Source organism: Quercus lobata, chromosome 6, assembly GCF_001633185.2.
Source record: "Quercus lobata isolate SW786 chromosome 6, ValleyOak3.0 Primary Assembly, whole genome shotgun sequence".
Taxonomy (NCBI): domain Eukaryota; kingdom Viridiplantae; phylum Streptophyta; class Magnoliopsida; order Fagales; family Fagaceae; genus Quercus; species Quercus lobata.
The window spans coordinates 15,190,827-15,218,714 of NC_044909.1; the positions used below are offsets into that span (position 1 = coordinate 15,190,827).

The 27,888-nt window shown below is 31.3% G+C and overlaps 2 protein-coding genes and 1 long non-coding RNA gene across 6 annotated transcripts; 2 read left to right on the plus strand and 1 right to left on the minus strand.

The window, feature by feature from the left end:
* Nucleotides 1-7,129: 7,129 nt before the first annotated feature.
* Nucleotides 7,130-9,541, plus strand: LOC115950611 (auxin-responsive protein IAA14-like). The gene is made up of 5 exons (XM_031067819.1): nucleotides 7,130-7,568; nucleotides 7,919-8,142; nucleotides 8,710-8,845; nucleotides 9,065-9,126; nucleotides 9,233-9,541. The coding sequence occupies exons 1-5, from the start codon at nucleotides 7,318-7,320 to the stop codon at nucleotides 9,268-9,270; spliced, it is 711 nt and encodes a 236-aa protein (XP_030923679.1). The 5' UTR covers nucleotides 7,130-7,317; the 3' UTR covers nucleotides 9,271-9,541.
* Nucleotides 9,542-10,059: 518 nt separating this feature from the next.
* On the plus strand, nucleotides 10,060-10,981 carry LOC115950666. The gene is made up of 2 exons (XR_004083095.1): nucleotides 10,060-10,479; nucleotides 10,610-10,981. It is a non-coding gene; the product is annotated as an uncharacterized LOC115950666 (long non-coding RNA).
* A 12,689-nt stretch (nucleotides 10,982-23,670) lies between these two features.
* LOC115950812 lies at nucleotides 23,671-27,873 on the minus strand. Of its 4 annotated transcripts, none has more exons than XM_031068067.1 (7): nucleotides 27,466-27,873; nucleotides 27,205-27,326; nucleotides 26,598-26,739; nucleotides 26,440-26,489; nucleotides 26,149-26,347; nucleotides 24,173-24,284; nucleotides 23,671-24,042 (listed from the first exon to the last, which is right to left on the minus strand). In XM_031068067.1, the coding sequence occupies exons 1-6, from the start codon at nucleotides 27,524-27,526 to the stop codon at nucleotides 24,181-24,183; spliced, it is 678 nt and encodes a 225-aa protein (XP_030923927.1). In that variant the 5' UTR covers nucleotides 27,527-27,873; the 3' UTR covers nucleotides 23,671-24,042; nucleotides 24,173-24,180. The 4 variants fall into 4 exon arrangements, with proteins under 4 accessions (XP_030923927.1, XP_030923926.1, XP_030923924.1 ...); XM_031068066.1 differs by having other exon boundaries at nucleotides 26,440-26,492; XM_031068064.1 differs by having other exon boundaries at nucleotides 26,431-26,492.
* Nucleotides 27,874-27,888: the final 15 nt, after the last annotated feature.

The window sequence follows — 27,888 nt, forward strand, 5'->3', positions numbered from 1 at the left end:
GACGGTGTCTTTAGAGTACTGGGTATCTATTGACATTAATGTAAGGACAAAATTTTCTTCCTAAGTCCAAACCTGTTGGAAGAATTTCATTCAACTCATTATGTGCGATTTTGTTTATATAACTTATTAAGTTATTTAAATTAATTACATAACTATCAAATATGTTGTGTAATTAGCATGTGTGGATTTGATCTTTTTTTTTTTTTTTTTTCAATCCACCCACTGAGTAAGGACGCACCAAACTCATACCTAATTTTACAACATACTTAGATGTCAACTTGTGATTGGGTTTCAGCACTTACATATTAGATTAACACAAGTACTTGCTGGAAAAAAAATTAGGTGCACCAATTACAATGTGACATTTAAGTCTGTTGTAAATTTGAGTGTGTCCTGATATTATTCTCTCTCTCTCTTTTTTTTTTTTTTTCAAACTGGTTTGAAGAAAATTTCTTTCTCAAGTTGGTCTTATGGTAGGAGTAAGATTTCACTGTTCTTATGCTAGAGTAGCTAGCTTATTCAGTTTATTTCTTAAATGTTTGCTTGACAGAAGTTTTTTTCTTTGAAATTATTAGTTTATCTGTATACAACTCTTTAAAGTTATTTTTTAAGAACAAATTACAACTATATTTTAATAAACTTTCAGCAAATAAACAAATCAAACAAATTATAGTAAAGTCTTCATCTAAATGCCCACTTAAAAAACTTTACTTTTTTAAAATGATTATTTTATTTATATAATTTGATAATTACGATAAGAGAGAGGAAATTTGATCTTTAGACGTTTTTGTTAAAAACATCAAAAAATGTAAGTTGAATTACAAGATTCTTGACATAATGATTATAATTCTACATAATATACCTCTAACAAAAATAAACCAAATAAACTGATGAAAATGAAAATGAAAATAAATTGATATAACTTACTGTGGCAACTGTAATTACTAACAACACAAGGGGTGGAGCATGGACGTTATTCCTATAAATCAATGTGTACAACGATTCATGTACAGTACTAGCTAGTGTTGTGTTGGGTTCTATGCCATGAAACTTGGTTATCAAAAAAATCAATCAAAAGGACCACCTGGATTGACCTGATCTTTTGTCCCTACGTTAGTGCTGGCGTTAGCTATGAGATTAGAAGGACCACCTAAAAAATCCATTGAACTTGAGTCACTGCATTGTAAAAGTTATCTGAAGTGTGTGAGTCACAATCTTAACTATTGGATTAGGAGGTGTTTCACTATCAAAAAAAAAAAAAAAGGAGGTGTTTGGGATTTCAAAGCTAAAAATAGTTCCTTGTATTCTTATATATATGATTCTGACTCCACCAGGCACAAAAGATGAAAAAGGGTATGTGTTTTCTTCCTAAGTCGAACCCTATGGTCACTTATAAATAATAAAAAAATCCATTTGTCACTATTCTAATAATAAGAAGAAGAATATAATAAATATGTGGTTTGGGAGTTGTGAGGATCTGAGACCATGGGATAATTATCGTAGATGATAGAGAGGTAGGTTAGAAAGAAACAACCCAGACTGGGTTTGCAGAGGGACGTTGACAAGGCAAGGGCACAGCTAGGGTTAGGGATGTTTCCTTCTTTTGGGATGTGACCTGTCTTTTAGTCATGACCATATGCCCTAAAAGTTTTTGAATGAATCATATTTTGCGACTTGCTACCGATTGATGTTCAGGGGAATTTTCAGCACTACTGTGCGTGTACAGTTATAACAACCGCAAATCGTGCGTAATCTTACAAAATATAAAAATAGTCCATTTTACACATTTTAAGTAAAAAACACCCATATTAGTAGGTGTAAAATTATGCATAACTTGATGGTTACGGTAGCCCGTGCATTTAATATTTTAGTATTTTTTGGTAGTGTTAGGTTTGTGAGAGAGAGAGAGGTAGTGGCCAGTGGGTAAGGAAATAATAAAAAATTGTAAAAGAATTAATATTTTATTGAATAGATGTGTAGAATAGATAGAGTAATATGGATGTTTTGTAAAAATGGGTATAGAAGATAGAAAAAAAAAAAATTGTACAAAATAGATAGAAAGTTTGCATGAGCTAATGCAGTTGCTCTTATCTTGATAAAATCTAACATGAAATGCTTGTTAGGCTGCGATGTTGTATAGACCAATAAGGTCAGGTACACATCTCTCACTATTATTAATATAGAATGGTTTTAATTGATATAAATATATATATATATATATATATATATATAATAAAAGTAGTGAAAATGATGTTAATTACTCTAAGGTCCGTTTAGATACAATTTATTTTTGCTAAAATTGAAAACTGAAAACATTGTAACAAAATAATTTTTAAATATGTGAATAGTGTCATGAGACCCATTTTTAATATTTTTTTTTTCTGATGAACAGTGCACTGTACTGTCTTCTAAAAGCTATTGCGCGTGAATTAAAAAATAAATAAATAAAAAGGAAAACGCAAACATGAAACGCATCTCAAAACGTGGATCCAAACACTCACTAAATCACAATTTTTTTTTTTTTTAAATTACCACCCAAGGGGTGTGGTATAGTGGCAGGAAAGCTTTGTTGCCCCCATCACACATACTTGCATTAGATGTGGGGTTGAGTAGTAGCACGCCCCATGTTACCAATCCTTATATCTAACATATAAGGACACACTGGATCTAATCCAAAAGATTAAGATTATAATTTTGGACACAATTATGTTATATTAATCTCTTATTCTTGTTATTTTTAATTATTTAATGTGGAACTTCACTTATACGTGTATTCCCAATAGACTATTATTGGGTTTGCTTGCCATGAGAAAAAAAAAAAAAACATATATTAATATTATATTTATTTTTGAGGAAAGAAAAGTTCTTAATGTTAAACCTAGACCAAAGCTGTAATGGTAAAAGGAGGCAAGGTATGGTGGTTGAATATTTCAATCAATTTCAAAGCTTTTTTAATTGTTTAATGAAACAAACCGTCTCATGTGCTTATATTCGTAGCTTATTTTATTTAGAAATATATAAATTGAGTTACCCCCGAACATGTTACGAATTATTCATCCATGTGCTTATAGATTTATATACCTAGAAGGTTCCTAGAAGCACCTTACTATAAATAAATAATATTATAATAAAAAAATTAAAAAAAAAAAACTATTATTTGTCAATGATATAATAATAATAATAAACGGCTACGTCGTGCTTGGTGATATATGCTCCTCCCCACACCCAATTAATTGATACAAAAGTAAAAGGAAGCGGCGGAAAGGAACATGGTGCACTGCAAGAAAAAAAAAACGTTTATAAGCGATTTGCTAAATATGTGAAGATCATCAGAAAGAGTTTTTTTTTTTTTTTTTTTTAAATTAAAAAAAAGGTTCTGAAACTGATGGGGAATGATGCTGGTTTTTCTTTGCTGCAGACAACATTTCATGTGGGATTAGTTATGTGTACAACAACATTGCTCACATATATATTGTAGGCCATGTTCAATTAAAGATTTTATCACATGTATATAGTAGGCCATGTTCAAAGATTTTATCACACATGACACCCTATTAAACTGGCTAGGTAAATTGTTGCAGCACTTAGTGGGAATGGCATGCGTGAGTCACATGAAAATGTGAGAGCAAAGCAAAGAATGGCAAACCTAGACGTGACAAACAGGTCGGGTTAGTCTTGTTCAAGTTCGACCCGAATGGGTTCAAGTTAGAAATTAGTATAATTAAAATGTGATGTAAAACATACGATCTTTGGCAGGTCAAATCAGTCCAATATGATCATTTTTTTTATATAAAAAGAAATAATTAAATAATACACTTGAACTTTTTTTTTTTAATCTTTTATCTTTCTTTTAATACAAAATAAGATAGAAAAAAAAAATGAAAATACTCTGAAATAAAAATATAAATTCTTAAGTTTTCTTTCCAAAATGTCCTAATCTAATAATTTAACAAAATAATAAAAGAAAAATTAGATGCCATTGACCAAATATCAACATTGAGTACGCTTATTGTTGGAGCATTTTAATATTAATTAATTAAAATGGATTTATAGGACTATATAAATGTAAAGATGTGAGAGTTAATATAGAAGATGAGAAATTAATGAAAATGTTTAATCCCACATTGAAAAGGAGAGAGATTATTTTATTATTTTTAATTGTGATAATTAGTGGGCTAATATAAATTGATTTAGATATTGGACTAGATACGTACGCAAAAAGAAGGTAAAGGGAGGAGGTGTCAATGTTGCGCTTCAATCCAAATAGTATTTTGTATTTCTTATCTTCAAATTAATAATATTCAGAAGTATTATTCAGTTTCTTTTTATGTTATTTCCATTTCTCATATTTAATGTTTATTTATTTATTATTATAGTGAATTTACATAACAATTTATAGTGATTTTTATGCAATATAGGTCACTAGAGAAAATTTGATAGAAAAATTGAAAATAAATAAATGAGTGATTGAAACTTCTTGCTATTTTTTCCTTTACATAAAATCTTCTTTCCCTTTGTTAGCAAATTTAGAAAATAAATTAAAAAAGAAAGAACAATAAGGGTGAGTAGAAACAAATTGACAAAATATTGAATTAAGAGTATTTTGAACATAAATAATTAAAGCTTGACTACTGAATGTAACAACAAGACGATGGTAAGTAGGTGGCAGTCTTGACAGAGGGAGATCCGGAGTTTAATAAATCAATAGTTGCAAAGCAAAGTATGAGACCTAGGGATGTGCAGCAAACCCACCAATCCGCCAAAACTGACTTGACTCAACCCAACCCGGTAGGTTGGGTCAATTTTTAGGAGTTGGTAAGTTAAGTTGGGTTATTAAAATTTTTTTTACAGTAGGTCGGGTTGGGTTCAGGTTATAACAATCACAAACCCGCCTAACTCGACCCAACTCACTTATATATTTAAAATTTAAATTATATATATTTAAAAATATATTATATAATTAATAAATTTTTTTATTTAATTTTTCCCCTATTCGGCTCCTCCTATATATATAAAACCTAATTACCTCACAAACCCTAACAATCTTATTTCTCTCTCTATTGCCTTCCACTCCCACTCTCCCACTCCACTCCTATTTGTTTGTAACTGAGTTGGGATACTGGTTCATATATATTTTGTTTATCAACTTAGTTGGATATATTTTGTTTATAACTGAGTTTGAATACTAGTTTATGTATATTTTGTTTATCAATTCAGATGGCAGGTGGGATATATTTTTTTTCTAATCAATTTAATAATTGTAGTAATAAATAAAAAAATCATCCAACCCATGAATTCAACCTGACCCAACCCGATCCATGTGAGTTGGGTTGCACCCCTATGATGGGTTGGGTTAGGTTGGATTTTTTTTAATCCACCATGGTGGGTTGAGTCGAAAAATTCCTTCAACCCGACCCAACCTAACCCATGCACACCCCTAGACTAAGACCAAAGCGGTAAAGATGACTTATGATGCTAGTAGAGTTATCTACCCTCACCGAACTTAGAGAAAAGAAAAAGTTTGAGAAGAGTGAAGAAAAAAGAAACAAAGAAAATGAGAACCAAAAAGAAAAAAAAAAATTGAGAATTTGAAACTAACAAAATTAAAAACAAATTAAGGGAAAAAGATTTTTTTTTTTTTTTTCTCTTCATAATAAATGGTTCAATCCACTTGACAGGTTTACCCTACCCGCTATTTTAGCGGGTCTGGTTCAGACTGACCCTTTTTCCATGTGTTGTCCCAAAAAATTCGCTATATATACCCAATTTTATCCTACGGGTTTGAGTGAATCAACAAATTAGGATACGATTTTGTCAGCTCTAAGCAAACCCATATTTACTATACTTTGTTTAATCCGAGTTGAGCTCTTGAGTGAGTGGCTAGTATGATTTGGGGTCATTTTGACTTTGCCCCCTAACATTTAAAAATTTTAATTTGCTTCCCTAATGTTAGGGGTTCATTTTGATTGAAAGCCCCTTCGTTAATGTCCATGTTGATGTTAAGTGACACCTAAGCCTACCACATGTGTTACTTGGTTCAATTAAATCATGTCACATAATTTTAATTATACCACGTAATTAAATAAACAAAAAACTTTTAAAAATGAAAATAAATCCTAAAATCTAATAAACCTTTTTTTTTTTTTTCATTTTAGCTGATTCTTAGATGAACATGGATGAACACGATGAATAAACCAAGAAAATTCAAACCCAAAAAAATCAAACCTATAAAATTCAAATATAGAAAAGAAAAAAACCATAAAATATAAAAACATTTTAAAAATATATTACGGAATACTATAACTAGGTGGTATAAGGACATGATTATTTCTACATAACCTTTTTTATAAAATTTAAAAGCAAAATAATTTCCCAAAAAGGCAAGTGTTACATATATTATGAATGAGTTTTTAAATTTGAGAAGTGTCACATTTACAACATTTTCATAATACTTTCATAAAAAATTATATGCAGTAAGTTGTAATTAGTTCAAATTTAAATCTACTACTGAAATTACTTTTTTGTCTACCAATAACAATCTGTCACTTATAATTTATTGTAAAAATGTTGTGAAAACATCATAAATATATCATTTCTCTTTAAATTTTGGTATTTCATATTTCTTAAGAAGTTAACTTGAGATTTTGGATTTGGATTGGATGCAGTGTTGAATTGCATTGAATTCATCCAAATAATGACATGTTCAATAATTGACCCATGACATTATTTGAATGGATCCCATGCATTGAACTCAATCCTTACATGCGCTCAAATCACACACGTAAATATATCAAAGAAATTCAAAATTAAATTGGTATTTATGTTTGTTCTCAGCTGAAAAGTGAAAATACTTCCTTAGGCCAAACATGTATGTGACAGTTGACTGTGGAAATGGATTAGGGCATATTTGGAGGGAATCCCACAGCCACTAGCTCCAAACCCAATCAATCAATCATGCACGTCGGCAAAATCATATGACATCAAAGACAGTTAAATCCTGGAAGATCAACGTCCCAATTATCTCCACGTGTCAGCACACAAGACATCAGATGCTGGACATGACGTACACATGCAGCCACAGACACAAACTTCCACGCAGTTATATTATTGGGGTCTCTCTCTCTCTCTCTCTCTCTCTATAGCTAAGAGCCTAAGCAACGCATAATAATAGAAGTACAAGAAGAAGAAGCTAAAGCCTCTTAAGAAGAAACAAATTATAGGAAAGCAATTAGTCTAACCCAAATATCATATAGTAGCTATTTGATTCTAAGTTACTTGTTAATTTTTCTTGTTTTGTGTCCACAACCGGACTTTCTCATGGAAGTTAGCCGGAAAATGACGAACGTGCTAGGCACTGAGCGTGATTTGAACTTTAAGGAGACTGAGCTGTGTCTTGGATTGCCTGGTGGTGGTGGTGGTGGTGGAACTGCTGAGCCTGAGACTCTCAAAGCTACCGGAAAAAGAGGCTTCTCCGAGACTGTTGATCTGAAACTTAACCTTCAGTCCAAGGAAGATAGCAACAAGAATATTGTTTCAAAGGAGAAAAACCCGGCAAAGCCACCAGCCAAGTAAGCTATCAACTCTATCTCTGATTTTTTTTCAATAGAAATTCTAGTCACTTTAAATATGCTATATGGGGTTAGGCTATCATGCCCAAATACTATTATTATTGTACTGTTATAGTTGATAGTATTAGAGATGTATTAACACATTTTATCTTTTAGAAATTTTTAGGACACATTTCTATTGGATAAAAAAGCTGCTTATTTTATGGTCAACGTTATCAACTTCTTTATTTTTACTTTCATGTTTATTTTTGGCAATACTCATCAATACCAAAAAATACAGCTTTTAGGGTTTGATTTATAGTTTTGTTAAAGAAGGAGGAAGAATTTCAAAGGGTAATTATGGATTTCAGGGCACAAGTTGTGGGATGGCCACCAGTTAGGTCGTACAGGAAGAATATGATGGCTCAGAAGAATACAAGTGAGGAGGGAGAGAAAGCAAGCAGTGCTGGTGCAGCCTTTGTGAAGGTTTGCATGGATGGTGCACCATATCTTCGTAAGGTGGACTTGAAAATGTACAAGAGCTACCAAGAACTATCTGATGCCTTGGCCAAGATGTTCAGTTCCTTTACCATGGGTGAGTCTATTAATTGTTGCCTATAGGAGAAATATAGATAACATAATTTTTTATTTTATTTTTTTTAGGTAGAAAACAAGACTATAAAAATTCATGGATTATATGATTATTATTATTATTTTTTTTTTTTTTTGGTAGGAGGATTATATGATTTTTCAAGTTCCATGAGTAACAATCATTGGTCCAAAAGAAAGAAAAAATATTTTGAAGAGATATTAACAGTTTCCAATAGATATCCATGTGTATGAGAGATCTTGACCCCAACATCATTAATATAAAATAAAAATAACAAGCTCCCATTCAGGTAGGTCTTATTTTGTATTTCATGGAACAGATTGATTATTTGCAAATTATATTATAATAATTAGTAGTAAGTTAATTAAAAAGTTCTATTTTGTTGTCTTTTCACCTTGTGTAGATCTGGAAAAGAACATATGTTAGAGCAAGTGGAACTTGAAATGATATGATTGATTGCATATTACAAGCTAGCTTTTTATCACTTTATTGTTGGTTTGATATTTTATGTATAAGTAATTTATATTGTTTTTATGTTTGTTTAAATTAAAGGCAATTATGGGGCCCAAGGAATGATTGATTTCATGAATGAGAGCAAGTTAATGGATCTTCTCAACAGCTCTGAATATGTGCCAACCTATGAAGATAAGGATGGTGATTGGATGCTTGTGGGCGATGTTCCATGGGAGTAAGTACTTCATCCCTCTAAAAGAAACCCTAAGCCAAATCACATGGATAATCAAATAACTAATACAGAATATATATGGAAATATAACACATAAGCTTGCCAGCATAATATATGGAGAAATGGAGAATTAACGTTCAAAATTCTTATTACTTAGAAAATTTTTTAAAGATCAAGTGAAATTACAACTATTAGTACTAACTCTTATTTGATTTCATACAGGATGTTTGTTGATTCATGCAAGCGCTTACGCATAATGAAAGGATCAGAAGCTATTGGTCTTGGTATATATATTCAAAAATACATTATTTGGTCTAGTTTAACTATTTATATTTTTGTAAATTTTTATATGTAAGACTATAATTAATGTAAATTTGGTTTAACTTTCAGCACCAAGAGCCATGGAGAAGTGCAAGAACCGTAGCTGAACTATGCTTAGCTTAGCCAACTCCTGCATCCATGAGGACTTATGCGTGAAGGCACTTTCGCACGAGTCGGATCGATCGAGCAGGGTGCATGTTCTTTTGATTGTGTTTGTTTGTTTGTTTTTTTTTTTTTTTTTTAATTTGATCGTATATAGATATCAAAGGATCTGGACATTTGTAATAGACAAGAAGCAATAAACTTAGCCCGATTGTCTGCCTTGTTTATTGCTAATGGTTTGTTTAATAATCACCTATTTTGATGTTGTTTGTTGCTGTCCCTGCTGTCCTAGTTGTTTGTATGTTTTATTCCTTCAATTTTAATGCTTCTTATATTTGATTATTTTCATGAAAAGATTCTTCATATCCCTTATTTTCATTTCTATTCATTAATTTATTGAGAGGAGTTATTATTGTTTTTAGGTGAGGAAGGTATTAAAAACCGGGACCCAAATTTGGTAGGGAACAAGACCATGTGCATGTTGATGGGGCTTGCATTCATGGCCATTAATTTGTGGAATTTGTATTACCAGTTGGGACACACATATTTAATTTTTTGAATGTAGACTGTTGATTGAAATGTGGGTGGAATTCTTTAAGCTCAGATGGTACGAACTATGGTAGTTGCCATAGGTGGATGTTATATTGTTTTAATTTTAGGATCATAATTGAAGATTACGGGATCACTAATAACATTTAATTTAGGTCAAAGAAAGTGGTACTACCCATTTCAATTATCAAGTTTATATTGTCCATCGAATTCTTTACCCATTTCTCTCACCTTGTCTTTGCAAACCAATACATAAAATTGGGATGGAGGAAGCTTTTTAATTGCTTATTTTTTTAACTAAAAAAGAAAGTCATAGGAAAATTTATGAGTCATTTCCTGTGAACATTTTCACCTTTAGCATATTAGTGTCTGCATCTTTAACTATTTCTGTAAACATTTGTTCTGGCATTTGCATCAACTGCTTACACTTTTTTACGAAGATCATTGGGCATGCATTTTTTTTTCCTGAATAGAATTTGCAAGGAGTTTCTCATTTGCATGTCAAATATTTTATATTTATATTCAAACAATTACCCTGTGGATGTGGTGGCAGAAAGTGTGAAAGGATCAGACATTGTGTTGGAAGCAATAGTTGAAGCAGAAGTAGCACATAATGCCAAAGATTTCTTTTCACAGCCCCAGAATCAAATACAATGAGTAGACAGGTAATCCTAATTTTAGATCTACTGTCTGCACTGTTAATTTTTCTGAATCTTTAGTGAATCTTGTATATGTATATATTATTGGTAATACATAATGAAGATGTGTACTGATTGGAGATCCTTTCTATTTTAGTTTTGCTAGCTGCCGCTTGCTGTAATGGTAAAGTTGCTCTTACATTATATGAAACCGGTATACCACACCTTATGCAAGTCAGTTCCTTTGAATTCTTAATCTAAAACATGCTTGCCAGTTTTTTTTGGTACAATCTTTTGGTGGTAATGCAGCAAAGTTGCTTGGGGGCTTGACTATCAAGCTTTATTAATTGGAAATTTTATTCAAATGCTTAGATCTAATGAGAGCTCGGGCTCAAATGGCACTTCTCTCATAAGAATGACAGGGTGAGGTTATGGACTCAAGCCCGTTGTGTAACTAACCAATAAAAAAAATGCTTAGATTCAAGAATTGAAAATGTCAGAATGGACTAGTCTTAAAATTATTGTTCAAGATTGCTACTCTTATGTGGGATACTCACTGCTCATACACAGGCAAAAAGGCAGTTCGGCAAAAATAGATTGTTCAAGATTGTCAGAGCAAGCGTTTAACTAGAATTAACTGATTAAATTGATTTAGTAGCTACTCTTTGCAGGTGCTTATCCAAAAAAATTTAATTAAAGGATGCAAAAAATTGTTTGTTTTTTTGTACGTATGTATATAAACAAATTTGGTACGTGGTATGGGCGCATACAACTTAGATGAGTTCTTGGTATTAAACTGTGGTGGTCGTGCAGGGATCGACGTGTTCATCCAAAATTAAAGGACGGCATGGCTTTTCCAAAAAAAATTTTGACTAAAAAAAGCATTTTTTTTTTAAATAAAAAATTTTACTTCCTAAAAATAACCATTAATACAAGTTTGGCTAATTGGTGCTTTTAACTGAAAAAAAAAAGGGTTGGTTAAATTAGTAATCCTGAATTTGTTCCCGCAAGCATGTTTGTGTTTGGCCTCCATAGGTTTGAACAAGTTGCTTGTTGCAAATTTTAAGTTCATGACATATAATTTGGCTTTCAACGTAATGTACCCTTGGGTTTATCTTTCAGCTTCACTTTGGAGTCTTTTAGCAGATAGCTGCATTGTTTCTTGGGGTAATCTCTCGTCTTATTTTATTTTATTTTTTATGAATGAGAAGATTGTATCGCATCAAATGAAAAGAGTACAAAGTTAAAGTAACAACACCTAATAGCAAAACTGGAACACCAGTGAACACCAAAACTAACTCAAATACAAGGGAAAGGAACTAAGAAGAAGAGGATTTAAGATCATTTTAAGAAATTCCCCATACACAACAAAAAACTCTGTATTGGACAGAAATAGTAAAATAGCCGTTCCCTTCAATTCTCCTTCATTTCTCTGTATTGGACAGAAATAGTGAATGGATATTTTCTTCAACATAAATTCTACCACCATTTCTCTGCTGCCAAATGTGATATACAGCAGACTATAAGGCTAGGCGGAATACATTGGATCTAAGGCTCTTACCCTTGGCATTTCTTTCACCCCAAGTCATGATCTCATCATCTTGGGGTAATCTCTCTAACTACAAAATCAATTTTCTAGCCAAAATTATATAAACTCTCATAACCAATGAACAGTTAGCGTTGTTAATCTCTGTGATGGCTTCCCCTGACCGATTTTACTGGTTTCTATTAATATATATCCTACAAACCATTTTTTTTTCCCTATAATATAGTGTTTTTGATAAATTAAAGAGTGCTGTTAATTTGTCCATTTAGGTCCATCTGGGCGTCTTGTTGCGCATACGTTGATATCCAATGAATTTGCCCACCTGTCGAGAGAGACCATTGACTTAGCCAAGAGAGAGAAAAACCAATTGGCTTAAAAAAATGAAATAAAACTAAAATAATCAGGGTTGGTATATCAAATAGAATGTACATTATTGGGTATGTGTGTGGCGGAAATGTACATGTCATTTCTCTTTTCTGTGCATGTAAATTAAAACTATATGCCATTTTTTTAGGTCCATGTAAATTCTAAACTGAAGGCCCGATGTTACATGTTGTTCTTAAAGTGCATATCGTTCTTGTTTTAGGTCCATCAGAATAGTTTTTTCTTTTTAATATTTAGTTTCTGTTTATGATCCATGTAAGTTGCTGTTTTTAATTTAGGTCCCCATAAATAACATGCTGTTTTGGTTTAAAATGAGCTTCGTTTTGTTCTTAAAGTTGTCTTTCTAATTTTTGAAAAAGTTAATTTCGTGGTGGTGAAAACGAATGATTTTTATTTTTATTTTTTTCTCTTCTGGGAATAAGAAATGCTGGTACCCACCGGGGGTCCAATTTGTTCTTGTAAAGGTTAACATAGATAATCTCAGAGGTAGATATACTTGGTTGGAGATGACGTTGAGGTATTCTTTTTATTTTTTAAATTCTACCCTTTTCCCCCTTCTTGAAGTCAAGCTCTCACTTTTTCAACCGAGACAGAGTGAGTAAATTGAGAAAATAAGTTGACCTAGAAGTCTTTAATACTGGGTGGGTAAGTTTGAAGATTGAATATATGGTCACCTATGTTTGAACAACATAATGAGTGTTTGGATTCACGTTTTGAGCTGTGTTTCATGTTGTTTTTTTTTTTTTTTCTTGATTCACGCGCAACAGCTTTTAGGAGACAATATACTGTTTGTGCACTGTTCATCAGAAAAAATATTAAAAATTGGTCCCACAGCATTATTTACACATTTAAAAATTATTTTGTTACAGTGTTTTCAATTTTTAGTTTAAGCAAAAATAATTTGTATCCAAACGGACCCATATTGTAATATGTCTATCGTTCACGTCGCTCTCACTTTTTTTTTTTCGTTGGCACTCCCAAATTTGTCTTCTATGGATTGAAATTACTAAATCAACTTTTTTTTCTTCTTTTAATAAAAAGAAATTTGTGGCCCCTTTTCTTAAAAAGAATGATGACACAATTTATATGTAATGTGAATGGAATTTGGCGCTACCTTTCTTTTCTTGTAATATCAATTAATGGAGCGGATACAAATTGTCTTGGGATAGTGGAAGTTTTAATACCTATTTGTTGCGAGTATTCCCTCTTCTTAAGAAAACCAAGTATGATTGTATGTGTGTACACACGTGCGCGATATGCGCACATGCTCTCTTTTTATTAGGATGGCTACAAATGAGTGTATCTTCTTTTATTTGAATGATGTATAGTTGTTAGTTAGTATACACACGACTTTTTAAGAGGCTTAGTCATGTATTGTATTTCTAACTTAAGCCACAATTTTGCAATTGGTTTCTCCATTGTTTTGAAACTTGAATTATTGAAAAAAACTAAAAAATGAAGAGGTTTAAAATTTTTGAGGTTAAACTGGAGTTCAACCGACGTCAAACCGGGACAAAATAAAAATGATTAATTCAATTATATTTAATAAACTTAATATTTTGTAACTTAAAAACTCAAGAAGCTGACTTGTCTCAATGGTTAGTGTGCAAGTGTCAGACTATTTCTTGAATGAGGGGCCAAGGTCTGACTTCCCATGCTTGAATTTTATCCAAAAATACAGACTATCCTGAATCGCTTGCCAAAAAATGGGCTAGACCTTCGATTCTTGGTTGAACAGGTCGATCTAGTTCAGTTTTGAAAACTATGGCAATCTCCTCTACAACCTCTTTTAAAACTTCATCTGTTAGAGACAACTGAATTACACTCTGCTAGCTCATTCCAAGAAATCTTCCTTTTCATCATCTTTTGCTAGCAAAACATCCTTGATGTTTCAGTGCTTTCAATAATTCTTTTTGCATTAACAAAACACGCATTTTAACACACCACAAATTGAAATTATTTTTCTCTTAAAAATTTTTTATCTCAAATTTTGTTGTGGACAAAATTTTTATCGTCTTCCTTAAAAACCTTACATAACCAAATAGATCTTATAGCTATTGGAACATTCAGTTTCTTGAACAAAGAACTCAAAAAAAAATTGAAATAACCCCTCAATCCAAACAAAGAACACTGGTACCAAGTTGTTGAGATAGTGGAAGTTTTGATACCAATTTGGTGTGAGTGTATCCAATAATAGTAGGCTGTAAAAATAGAAAAAGCAATCACATAACGAACAAAAATATTAATATGATTTGGCCTTAGGTCTACATTCATAGGCAGAGAGAAAATTTCACTAAAAAAAATAGGAAAATTACAAAATTAATACAAAAGTACTCTCATAAAGCCCAAACCTAAAATACGTTCAAAGAGCTCTCCCTCGCTAGGAATATAAACAGGATAATTTTCTGTTTGCTATACAATTGCATGGCTTGAACTCACTGTCCTCATAAAAACCTATAACAAAGGTGAATATATATAAATATATATTTATATTTATATTTATATATATAATTGGAATCCTATTAATAATATGACTTAGTCAACTAATTGGAATCCTTATTATTGTAACAATTTTAACAGGCTTTCCAAAGCTTATTATTGTAAAAAAAAAAAAAATAGAGTGACAAAATTATCCTTCATTTCTCATATTCCATATTAATTTTAGAAGTAATCAAATATATATTCTCCCCTACACCAAAAATTAATTTGTGTTTTCATTTAATGATAAAAAGTTGAAACTCTAACACACACACACACACACACACATATAATTTTTCTTCCGCGTCCCTTATATTTTTAATTTTATTATTATTATGGTCATCTTTTTATTTATTTTTTTTTGAGAGAAAGTTTCAACCTATAACATCCGCTTCTGATGATAGTTCTTTTTCATCAGTCTAAGACATCAATCAGTTTTTGATGTAGGTGGGGATTGAACTTCATATCTCTATTTCAATCATCAAAGATTTTACCAGTTAAGTTAGCTGGACTCTCATCACTTATCCCTTAAAAAGAAAAATGTTTTCTCTAACCATTTTGTCTTTGTCATGAAACTGCATGATAAAAATCTAAACATTTTCTGACAAGTCTACATGAAAAAATTAACATAAATAAATTAGTGATACAAATTTAATAATCATAAATAAATAAATGAAATGGTGGGCAACTTAAAAAAAAGTATTAAAAAAAAAAATCGTAGTGTGAAAGAAGGATACGAGTTTGACCCCCAAAAAAAAATGTTAGGTAAGCTAAGGGATAAAATGACAAGGAAAAAAAGACAGATTTCTTTTAGCCTTACTTTTGTAAACAAAGATAAAGCGATGAGTATTAAAAAATAAAAAATAAAAGAAAAGAAAAGCAAAGGAGAGTAATTATGAAATTCTACGGCATAGAAATTTACATCAATAAAATAAAAAAAAAGCAAAAAAAAAACAAAGCACCTAATACAAAAGTATGATATAAATTCAAAAAGTCATATACTTTTAATTGGTGCTCTTAGGACAATGTTAATAAATTATTTTATGAAAATTTTTACACTACTTTCATATATGGGAATATAAAAAATAGCTAAAAAATTAATTATTTTTTATTTTCTCATAAAAAATTTCTTAAAATATTTTCTAAATTAATACCTTTAATCAGGCCATTCGTTAACTAGCACCTAATACAAAAGTATGATATAAATTCAAAAAGTCATGTATTTTTAATAGGTGCTCTTAGAACAATGTTAATAAACTATTTTAAGAAATTTTTTACACTGCTTTCATATATGGGAATATAAAAAGCCATTAAAAAATTAATTATTTATTCTTTTCTCATAAAAAATTTCTAAAAATATTTCCTAAATCAATGCCCTTAATTAGGGTATTCATTAGCTTTTCCCTTTTTATATTAGGTGGCTTGTTTTTTATTTATTTATTAATGTGGAATGCTATATTCTAGGAGTAGATAATAATTTTTCAACAAAGTGATAAGAAAGAGGAGGACTACTGAAGTGGTCTTTCTAACCAATGAAACAATCCCACACATATAAATGTGTGGGTTAACTTCCTAATCAGCACAAGAAGTAAAAAAAAAAAAAAAAAAAAAATATCACCGAGTGACGTCATATTTGCATAAGTGACAATGTTTTATTGGTTGGAAGAACTATTTTAGCAGTCCTTCGGTAGAACTAATAATTTCCTGAGAAAAAGAGATTGTGTATGGGTTTTTGAAATAATAAATGTGGCTATTCCGTTAATAAAAATTTAGAATATTTCTTTACTTTATTTTATAAGAATACTTGTTTGTTCTTTTATTTTTATTTTTTTCATAGATAGTTTTTTTTGGGGGGGGGGGGGGGTGATTTGAACTTTTGATATCTCTTTTAGAAACATCAAAATGTGCCAATTGAACTATACAATTCTTGGCAATATTTCTATACTTTTAAAACTAGAACTAAATATGATATGTAAATTTTTCTATAAAATTTTTTTTGATATGTAAATGGTAATTTTGTTATACTCGTTTTTCTCTACAATAATAAGTTTAAGGGCAAAGCCAAAAGTTTTTTTAAAAAAAAAAAAATTGGAAGGAAGAAGGAAATTGTTCTTGGATTAGGTAATCCCAATAATCAAATTAAAGGAATGTTATTAAAGAGAATTTGTTACCTTCCGGGATCATGCCATTTCTCATAAAACAAAGTATTTATATTAAAAGCAGCACATGAGAGTGTCATAGTGCCAGATCCAAGAAATCCCTAAAGCTTAAAAGAAATAGAGAGAGGTGAGAGAAATGGGTAAAGAATTCGATGGACAATATAAACTTGATAATTGAAATGGGTAGTACCACTTTCTTTGACCTAAATTAAATGTTATTAGTGATCCCGTAATCTTCAATTATGATCCTAAAATTAAAACAATATAACATCCACCTATGGCAACTACCATAGTTCGTACCATCTGAGCTTAAAGAATTCCACCCACATTTCAATCAACAGTCTACATTCAAAAAATTAAATATGTGTGTCCCAACTGGTAATACAAATTCCACAAATTAATGGCCATGAATGCAAGCCCCATCAACATGCACATGGTCTTGTTCCCTACCAAATTTGGGTCCCGGTTTTTAATACCTTCCTCACCTCTCTCTATTTCTTTTAAGCTTTAGGATTTCTTGGAATCTGGCACTATGACACTCTCATGTTGCTGCTTTTAATATAAATACTTTGTTTTATGAGAAATGGCATGATCCCGGAAGGTAACAAATTCTCTTTAATAACATTCCTTTAATTTGATTATTGGGATTACCTAATCCAAGAACAATTTCCTTCTTCCTTCCAATTTTTTTTTTTTTAAAAAAACTTTTGGCTTTGCCCTTAAACTTATTATTGTAGAGAAAAACGAGTATAACAAAATTACCATTTACATATCAAAAAAAATTTTATAGAAAAATTTACATATCATATTTAGTTCTAGTTTTAAAAGTATAGAAATATTGCCAAGAATTGTATAGTTCAATTGGCACATTTTGATGTTTCTAAAAGAGATATCAAAAGTTCAAATCAACCCCCCCCCCCCCCCAAAAAAAACTATCTATGAAAAAAAAAAAATAAAAGAACAAACAAGTATTCTTATAAAATAAAGTAAAGAAATATTCTAAATTTTTATTAACGGAATAGCCACATTTATTATTTCAAAAACCCATACACAATCTCTTTTTCTCAGGAAATTATTAGTTCTACCGAAGGACTGCTAAAATAGTTCTTCCAACCAATAAAACATTGTCACTTATGCAAATATGACGTCACTCGGTGATATTTTTTTTTTTTTTTTTTTTTTACTTCTTGTGCTGATTAGGAAGTTAACCCACACATTTATATGTGTGGGATTGTTTCATTGGTTAGAAAGACCACTTCAGTAGTCCTCCTCTTTCTTATCACTTTGTTGAAAAATTATTATCTACTCCTAGAATATAGCATTCCACATTAATAAATAAATAAAAAACAAGCCACCTAATATAAAAAGGGAAAAGCTAATGAATACCCTAATTAAGGGCATTGATTTAGGAAATATTTTTAGAAATTTTTTATGAGAAAAGAATAAATAATTAATTTTTTAATGGCTTTTTATATTCCCATATATGAAAGCAGTGTAAAAAATTTCTTAAAATAGTTTATTAACATTGTTCTAAGAGCACCTATTAAAAATACATGACTTTTTGAATTTATATCATACTTTTGTATTAGGTGCTAGTTAACGAATGGCCTGATTAAAGGTATTAATTTAGAAAATATTTTAAGAAATTTTTTATGAGAAAATAAAAAATAATTAATTTTTTAGCTATTTTTTATATTCCCATATATGAAAGTAGTGTAAAAATTTTCATAAAATAATTTATTAACATTGTCCTAAGAGCACCAATTAAAAGTATATGACTTTTTGAATTTATATCATACTTTTGTATTAGGTGCTTTGTTTTTTTTTTGCTTTTTTTTTATTTTATTGATGTAAATTTCTATGCCGTAGAATTTCATAATTACTCTCCTTTGCTTTTCTTTTCTTTTATTTTTTATTTTTTAATACTCATCGCTTTATCTTTGTTTACAAAAGTAAGGCTAAAAGAAATCTGTCTTTTTTTCCTTGTCATTTTATCCCTTAGCTTACCTAACATTTTTTTTTGGGGGTCAAACTCGTATCCTTCTTTCACACTACGATTTTTTTTTTTAATACTTTTTTTTAAGTTGCCCACCATTTCATTTATTTATTTATGATTATTAAATTTGTATCACTAATTTATTTATGTTAATTTTTTCATGTAGACTTGTCAGAAAATGTTTAGATTTTTATCATGCAGTTTCATGACAAAGACAAAATGGTTAGAGAAAACATTTTTCTTTTTAAGGGATAAGTGATGAGAGTCCAGCTAACTTAACTGGTAAAATCTTTGATGATTGAAATAGAGATATGAAGTTCAATCCCCACCTACATCAAAAACTGATTGATGTCTTAGACTGATGAAAAAGAACTATCATCAGAAGCGGATGTTATAGGTTGAAACTTTCTCTCAAAAAAAAATAAATAAAAAGATGACCATAATAATAATAAAATTAAAAATATAAGGGACGCGGAAGAAAAATTATATGTGTGTGTGTGTGTGTGTGTGTTAGAGTTTCAACTTTTTATCATTAAATGAAAACACAAATTAATTTTTGGTGTAGGGGAGAATATATATTTGATTACTTCTAAAATTAATATGGAATATGAGAAATGAAGGATAATTTTGTCACTCTATTTTTTTTTTTTTTACAATAATAAGCTTTGGAAAGCCTGTTAAAATTGTTACAATAATAAGGATTCCAATTAGTTGACTAAGTCATATTATTAATAGGATTCCAATTATATATATAAATATAAATATAAATATATATTTATATATATTCACCTTTGTTATAGGTTTTTATGAGGACAGTGAGTTCAAGCCATGCAATTGTATAGCAAACAGAAAATTATCCTGTTTATATTCCTAGCGAGGGAGAGCTCTTTGAACGTATTTTAGGTTTGGGCTTTATGAGAGTACTTTTGTATTAATTTTGTAATTTTCCTATTTTTTTTAGTGAAATTTTCTCTCTGCCTATGAATGTAGACCTAAGGCCAAATCATATTAATATTTTTGTTCGTTATGTGATTGCTTTTTCTATTTTTACAGCCTACTATTATTGGATACACTCACACCAAATTGGTATCAAAACTTCCACTATCTCAACAACTTGGTACCAGTGTTCTTTGTTTGGATTGAGGGGTTATTTCAATTTTTTTTTGAGTTCTTTGTTCAAGAAACTGAATGTTCCAATAGCTATAAGATCTATTTGGTTATGTAAGGTTTTTAAGGAAGACGATAAAAATTTTGTCCACAACAAAATTTGAGATAAAAAATTTTTAAGAGAAAAATAATTTCAATTTGTGGTGTGTTAAAATGCGTGTTTTGTTAATGCAAAAAGAATTATTGAAAGCACTGAAACATCAAGGATGTTTTGCTAGCAAAAGATGATGAAAAGGAAGATTTCTTGGAATGAGCTAGCAGAGTGTAATTCAGTTGTCTCTAACAGATGAAGTTTTAAAAGAGGTTGTAGAGGAGATTGCCATAGTTTTCAAAACTGAACTAGATCGACCTGTTCAACCAAGAATCGAAGGTCTAGCCCATTTTTTGGCAAGCGATTCAGGATAGTCTGTATTTTTGGATAAAATTCAAGCATGGGAAGTCAGACCTTGGCCCCTCATTCAAGAAATAGTCTGACACTTGCACACTAACCATTGAGACAAGTCAGCTTCTTGAGTTTTTAAGTTACAAAATATTAAGTTTATTAAATATAATTGAATTAATCATTTTTATTTTGTCCCGGTTTGACGTCGGTTGAACTCCAGTTTAACCTCAAAAATTTTAAACCTCTTCATTTTTTAGTTTTTTTCAATAATTCAAGTTTCAAAACAATGGAGAAACCAATTGCAAAATTGTGGCTTAAGTTAGAAATACAATACATGACTAAGCCTCTTAAAAAGTCGTGTGTATACTAACTAACAACTATACATCATTCAAATAAAAGAAGATACACTCATTTGTAGCCATCCTAATAAAAAGAGAGCATGTGCGCATATCGCGCACGTGTGTACACACATACAATCATACTTGGTTTTCTTAAGAAGAGGGAATACTCGCAACAAATAGGTATTAAAACTTCCACTATCCCAAGACAATTTGTATCCGCTCCATTAATTGATATTACAAGAAAAGAAAGGTAGCGCCAAATTCCATTCACATTACATATAAATTGTGTCATCATTCTTTTTAAGAAAAGGGGCCACAAATTTCTTTTTATTAAAAGAAGAAAAAAAAGTTGATTTAGTAATTTCAATCCATAGAAGACAAATTTGGGAGTGCCAACGAAAAAAAAAAAGTGAGAGCGACGTGAACGATAGACATATTACAATATGGGTCCGTTTGGATACAAATTATTTTTGCTTAAACTAAAAATTGAAAACACTGTAACAAAATAATTTTTAAATGTGTAAATAATGCTGTGGGACCAATTTTTAATATTTTTTCTGATGAACAGTGCACAAACAGTATATTGTCTCCTAAAAGCTGTTGCGCGTGAATCAAGAAAAAAAAAAAAAAACAACATGAAACACAGCTCAAAACGTGAATCCAAACACTCATTATGTTGTTCAAACATAGGTGACCATATATTCAATCTTCAAACTTACCCACCCAGTATTAAAGACTTCTAGGTCAACTTATTTTCTCAATTTACTCACTCTGTCTCGGTTGAAAAAGTGAGAGCTTGACTTCAAGAAGGGGGAAAAGGGTAGAATTTAAAAAATAAAAAGAATACCTCAACGTCATCTCCAACCAAGTATATCTACCTCTGAGATTATCTATGTTAACCTTTACAAGAACAAATTGGACCCCCGGTGGGTACCAGCATTTCTTATTCCCAGAAGAGAAAAAAATAAAAATAAAAATCATTCGTTTTCACCACCACGAAATTAACTTTTTCAAAAATTAGAAAGACAACTTTAAGAACAAAACGAAGCTCATTTTAAACCAAAACAGCATGTTATTTATGGGGACCTAAATTAAAAACAGCAACTTACATGGATCATAAACAGAAACTAAATATTAAAAAGAAAAAACTATTCTGATGGACCTAAAACAAGAACGATATGCACTTTAAGAACAACATGTAACATCGGGCCTTCAGTTTAGAATTTACATGGACCTAAAAAAATGGCATATAGTTTTAATTTACATGCACAGAAAAGAGAAATGACATGTACATTTCCGCCACACACATACCCAATAATGTACATTCTATTTGATATACCAACCCTGATTATTTTAGTTTTATTTCATTTTTTTAAGCCAATTGGTTTTTCTCTCTCTTGGCTAAGTCAATGGTCTCTCTCGACAGGTGGGCAAATTCATTGGATATCAACGTATGCGCAACAAGACGCCCAGATGGACCTAAATGGACAAATTAACAGCACTCTTTAATTTATCAAAAACACTATATTATAGGGAAAAAAAAATGGTTTGTAGGATATATATTAATAGAAACCAGTAAAATCGGTCAGGGGAAGCCATCACAGAGATTAACAACGCTAACTGTTCATTGGTTATGAGAGTTTATATAATTTTGGCTAGAAAATTGATTTTGTAGTTAGAGAGATTACCCCAAGATGATGAGATCATGACTTGGGGTGAAAGAAATGCCAAGGGTAAGAGCCTTAGATCCAATGTATTCCGCCTAGCCTTATAGTCTGCTGTATATCACATTTGGCAGCAGAGAAATGGTGGTAGAATTTATGTTGAAGAAAATATCCATTCACTATTTCTGTCCAATACAGAGAAATGAAGGAGAATTGAAGGGAACGGCTATTTTACTATTTCTGTCCAATACAGAGTTTTTTGTTGTGTATGGGGAATTTCTTAAAATGATCTTAAATCCTCTTCTTCTTAGTTCCTTTCCCTTGTATTTGAGTTAGTTTTGGTGTTCACTGGTGTTCCAGTTTTGCTATTAGGTGTTGTTACTTTAACTTTGTACTCTTTTCATTTGATGCGATACAATCTTCTCATTCATAAAAAATAAAATAAAATAAGACGAGAGATTACCCCAAGAAACAATGCAGCTATCTGCTAAAAGACTCCAAAGTGAAGCTGAAAGATAAACCCAAGGGTACATTACGTTGAAAGCCAAATTATATGTCATGAACTTAAAATTTGCAACAAGCAACTTGTTCAAACCTATGGAGGCCAAACACAAACATGCTTGCGGGAACAAATTCAGGATTACTAATTTAACCAACCCTTTTTTTTTTCAGTTAAAAGCACCAATTAGCCAAACTTGTATTAATGGTTATTTTTAGGAAGTAAAATTTTTTATTTAAAAAAAAAATGCTTTTTTTAGTCAAAATTTTTTTTGGAAAAGCCATGCCGTCCTTTAATTTTGGATGAACACGTCGATCCCTGCACGACCACCACAGTTTAATACCAAGAACTCATCTAAGTTGTATGCGCCCATACCACGTACCAAATTTGTTTATATACATACGTACAAAAAAACAAACAATTTTTTGCATCCTTTAATTAAATTTTTTTGGATAAGCACCTGCAAAGAGTAGCTACTAAATCAATTTAATCAGTTAATTCTAGTTAAACGCTTGCTCTGACAATCTTGAACAATCTATTTTTGCCGAACTGCCTTTTTGCCTGTGTATGAGCAGTGAGTATCCCACATAAGAGTAGCAATCTTGAACAATAATTTTAAGACTAGTCCATTCTGACATTTTCAATTCTTGAATCTAAGCATTTTTTTTATTGGTTAGTTACACAACGGGCTTGAGTCCATAACCTCACCCTGTCATTCTTATGAGAGAAGTGCCATTTGAGCCCGAGCTCTCATTAGATCTAAGCATTTGAATAAAATTTCCAATTAATAAAGCTTGATAGTCAAGCCCCCAAGCAACTTTGCTGCATTACCACCAAAAGATTGTACCAAAAAAAACTGGCAAGCATGTTTTAGATTAAGAATTCAAAGGAACTGACTTGCATAAGGTGTGGTATACCGGTTTCATATAATGTAAGAGCAACTTTACCATTACAGCAAGCGGCAGCTAGCAAAACTAAAATAGAAAGGATCTCCAATCAGTACACATCTTCATTATGTATTACCAATAATATATACATATACAAGATTCACTAAAGATTCAGAAAAATTAACAGTGCAGACAGTAGATCTAAAATTAGGATTACCTGTCTACTCATTGTATTTGATTCTGGGGCTGTGAAAAGAAATCTTTGGCATTATGTGCTACTTCTGCTTCAACTATTGCTTCCAACACAATGTCTGATCCTTTCACACTTTCTGCCACCACATCCACAGGGTAATTGTTTGAATATAAATATAAAATATTTGACATGCAAATGAGAAACTCCTTGCAAATTCTATTCAGGAAAAAAAAATGCATGCCCAATGATCTTCGTAAAAAAGTGTAAGCAGTTGATGCAAATGCCAGAACAAATGTTTACAGAAATAGTTAAAGATGCAGACACTAATATGCTAAAGGTGAAAATGTTCACAGGAAATGACTCATAAATTTTCCTATGACTTTCTTTTTTAGTTAAAAAAATAAGCAATTAAAAAGCTTCCTCCATCCCAATTTTATGTATTGGTTTGCAAAGACACAATTATAAATAAAAATATGAAAGTAATCTTCCTAAAATGTCATTTATTACATTATATTAGAGGTGGCACAATTTTTAATACAAATCTTAAAAAAAAAAAAAAAAAAAAAAAAAAACAATGTAAGGGTGATATAAATAATTGAATAAGACCATTCACTTTTTTAAGTGGGAATGTATTTTAGGACATCTCACAAAGGAAAGCAAGTGAAAAAGTCATAATTATTTTGGAGGTAAGTCACATACTGAAATACACCTCAATTTGTCACATTTGCATCACTACAGTACTAATAGCAACAAAAGCATGAGCATAAGGAGTTCTATGACCATACCTTTTTTTTTTCGAAGTACCAAAAATCCCCTCTGATTAGGGGTGGCAATTGTCAAATGTAGAAATGATAACGTGTTTGCAGAGGATGTTGTAAAATACTACCTAACAGGGGAATCACTAAACACAAACAAGGAAATAAAATGGTGGAAAATTTTCTCACATATGGCATTGTATGATGTAAAGAAAAGAAAAGCGAAATTCATAAGGGGAATCATTTAGGCCACTAATCTAAATTCCCCCCCACTAACCAGTTAACTGAGGTTATTAGTTCAATTCATTGCAAAAAAAAATACAAGATAAACATATAATGTAATGCATTTCTTACGTAATTAGTCAATTGTCAGTATATAGAAATAAAAGAAAAAAAAAATGAGAGTCTAACAACTAAGTATACTCTTTATATAATGAGAAAATTAATCTATCTCAATAAATCATTCTATGAATTTCGTGCCTGCCAAATCAAACCAGATACCACTTTGAAAATGCATATCAGATTGAAGGCCTTACAATCACAATTCTAATTGCTCTTTGTTACAACTATCAAACTTAAGCCTTCAGCAACAAATATAAAATTCTAAAAGAAGGTTGCATACTTGTAGCTCTTTACTACCCTTAGTAACTACAGCAATGTACCATGGATCTCCCATGGGCACTGCCCCACTTCTCTACGGAAAGAGTTGGATGATAGCTTTATAAGTGTCTAAGCTACCCTAAGAGTTAGAGTAGTCCTGTTGAGGCGAGCTTAGGAGTTAGTACTTTTGTTTATAAGGCATTCAATTACTCCTCTCCTTCAAATTACTTTGAAAACACACATACACAACTACACCATTGTAACGCTTCTAAGCAAAAATATCAGAATGATCTTTGCATATTTCTTCTTTTATGAAACTCAAATTTTAAACCATTGTTAATTGCAATAAGAAGTGGCACATGACCAGGGATTGAGGATATCCAAAGGCACAGTACAATAGGTTGAAGAAATCCACCAAAATAACTGGAATCTTGCTTCTAGAAACATTACTGAGGAAAAATCTTATTTTTTTTTTATTTAACATGGCAAGAGAATTTCCAGTCCAGACTGCTCATTTTATTGTGCTTGAAGTGGGACATAGAACTAATGACAGAACCAACATAAATTTTTGTTCACAAAAATTTAGTTGAAGCACAAGAGAGAGATGAATAAGAATAATAAGTGATAAATAGGTAGACTATTTACCCTTGCGATTTGGTAGCATCCCAGTGCTTTCAGCTGAAACTGGGAGGATAGTGAAGAGACCAGCTTCATCATTAAGGTTTTCTATCTCTGCATTACTCTTCAAAGAACCAGTCCTTATGGCTTCAGATTCAGCCAATCTAGCATAAGCAGTTGCTTGGCTTTGCAAATTAACCGAACCTGAAGTTTTAAAACTATAATCCTGAGAAAACAAACATAAAAAGAAATTAAGATCATTCAAAGTAATTAAGAAATAAAATTAACAATATGAAAAAGATCCAAAACCTTCATCACATTATTTGTTGGCTTCTGCTCTTTTTCAAACTTCTCAGACGAACAATTGTCTGCTTAAGAAAATAATGAAGATGACAAACAAAAAATGCATATAACATGTTAACAGAGGGAAGTAAAACATGCAATCAATAACTTAAACGGTTGGAGGCTGAAAGTACCAGAATTTCTTTCAGGAGCAGGACCCTCAGGATTGTCCATCATTCTTCGTGTCAAAGGGCTAGGATTAATGAGAGAGACACTTCGAATTTCATAACGAATAGCCTCTAGTTGTGCCATTGTTTCTTGAAGTTCTTTGTGAACCTAAAATTTAGTGCAAAGAACGAACTTAAGTTGGAAAATATTTCATACATCTTTTTGCTATAAAATTACCAAACCTACAATTCGTCCTAACCATGAATATATTTTCGCTATCACCTTCAAAAAAGGGGTACTGATTGTTTATCTTTTTGATAACTCTATAAACTTCCTTAGGAGAGGCTCACTATTGTCATCTCTTTTCTTCTTTTCTGTAAAATGCATGCTCTTTAAGTTACCATCTTCAACAAAAATAAAAGTCCACCTATTCAACATTAAACTTGTGCAACACACTAAATAAACCACAATTTAACACCATCTCCATAGGACATTCAGACCGGTACAATAACCAAACTAGCTAGAACCTCTAATCGAAAGACTAAAATTAAATTTAAAACACATCAAACCCCAATCACCATATTTTCAAGACTAATAAATAAATAAAAGGAGAAGTGAAAAGAATTTGAGTACCTGGCTAGCTTGAGACTTGTGCATAACATTATCGAATTGGCCACGAGCTAGTTGAACATAGCCGATTGCTCGACCCGCTAACCTCCCTGCAGTTCTTGCAATAACAGGGAGATCCTTTGTGCCTATAATCAAAAACCCATTTCAATTTTTTGCTTCCAAACAACATTTCCATAAAGCTAAGGACCCCCATAACTCAGAAATATAGAAATTTCAAGTAAACCCATTAGAATCCAAAATGCAAAAGAGAGAGAGAGAGAGTACCGACGAGAGCAGCAGTGGCACCGACCAAAAGGAAGAGCTCTCCGTAGGAAATACCAAACATTATTGTTGAGAGATTAGAGAAATAGACAATATATAGTCTCCGAGTGAAGGAATTGGTAAATGTATTGAAATTATTAAAATGATGGGATTTGCAATCTCGTGTGAAACCAACACCATACCACCACACAACTGAACCCGAACCTCGTCAGCCCAGCACTCACTCACTCACTCACTCCTGTAATGAACCCCCAACAATTTGCACCACTCACTCACTCGTGTGAATAAATTTCGAACTCAGCAGTCAGCAATTTGACCTCTCACTGAACCCCAGTAATGAACATGAACCACTGAGCTACCAAAACCAAATCAAGGAAAAAGAGAGGCTGTGTGTTGTCGGGGAAACTAGGTGTCGAGTTTAATGGA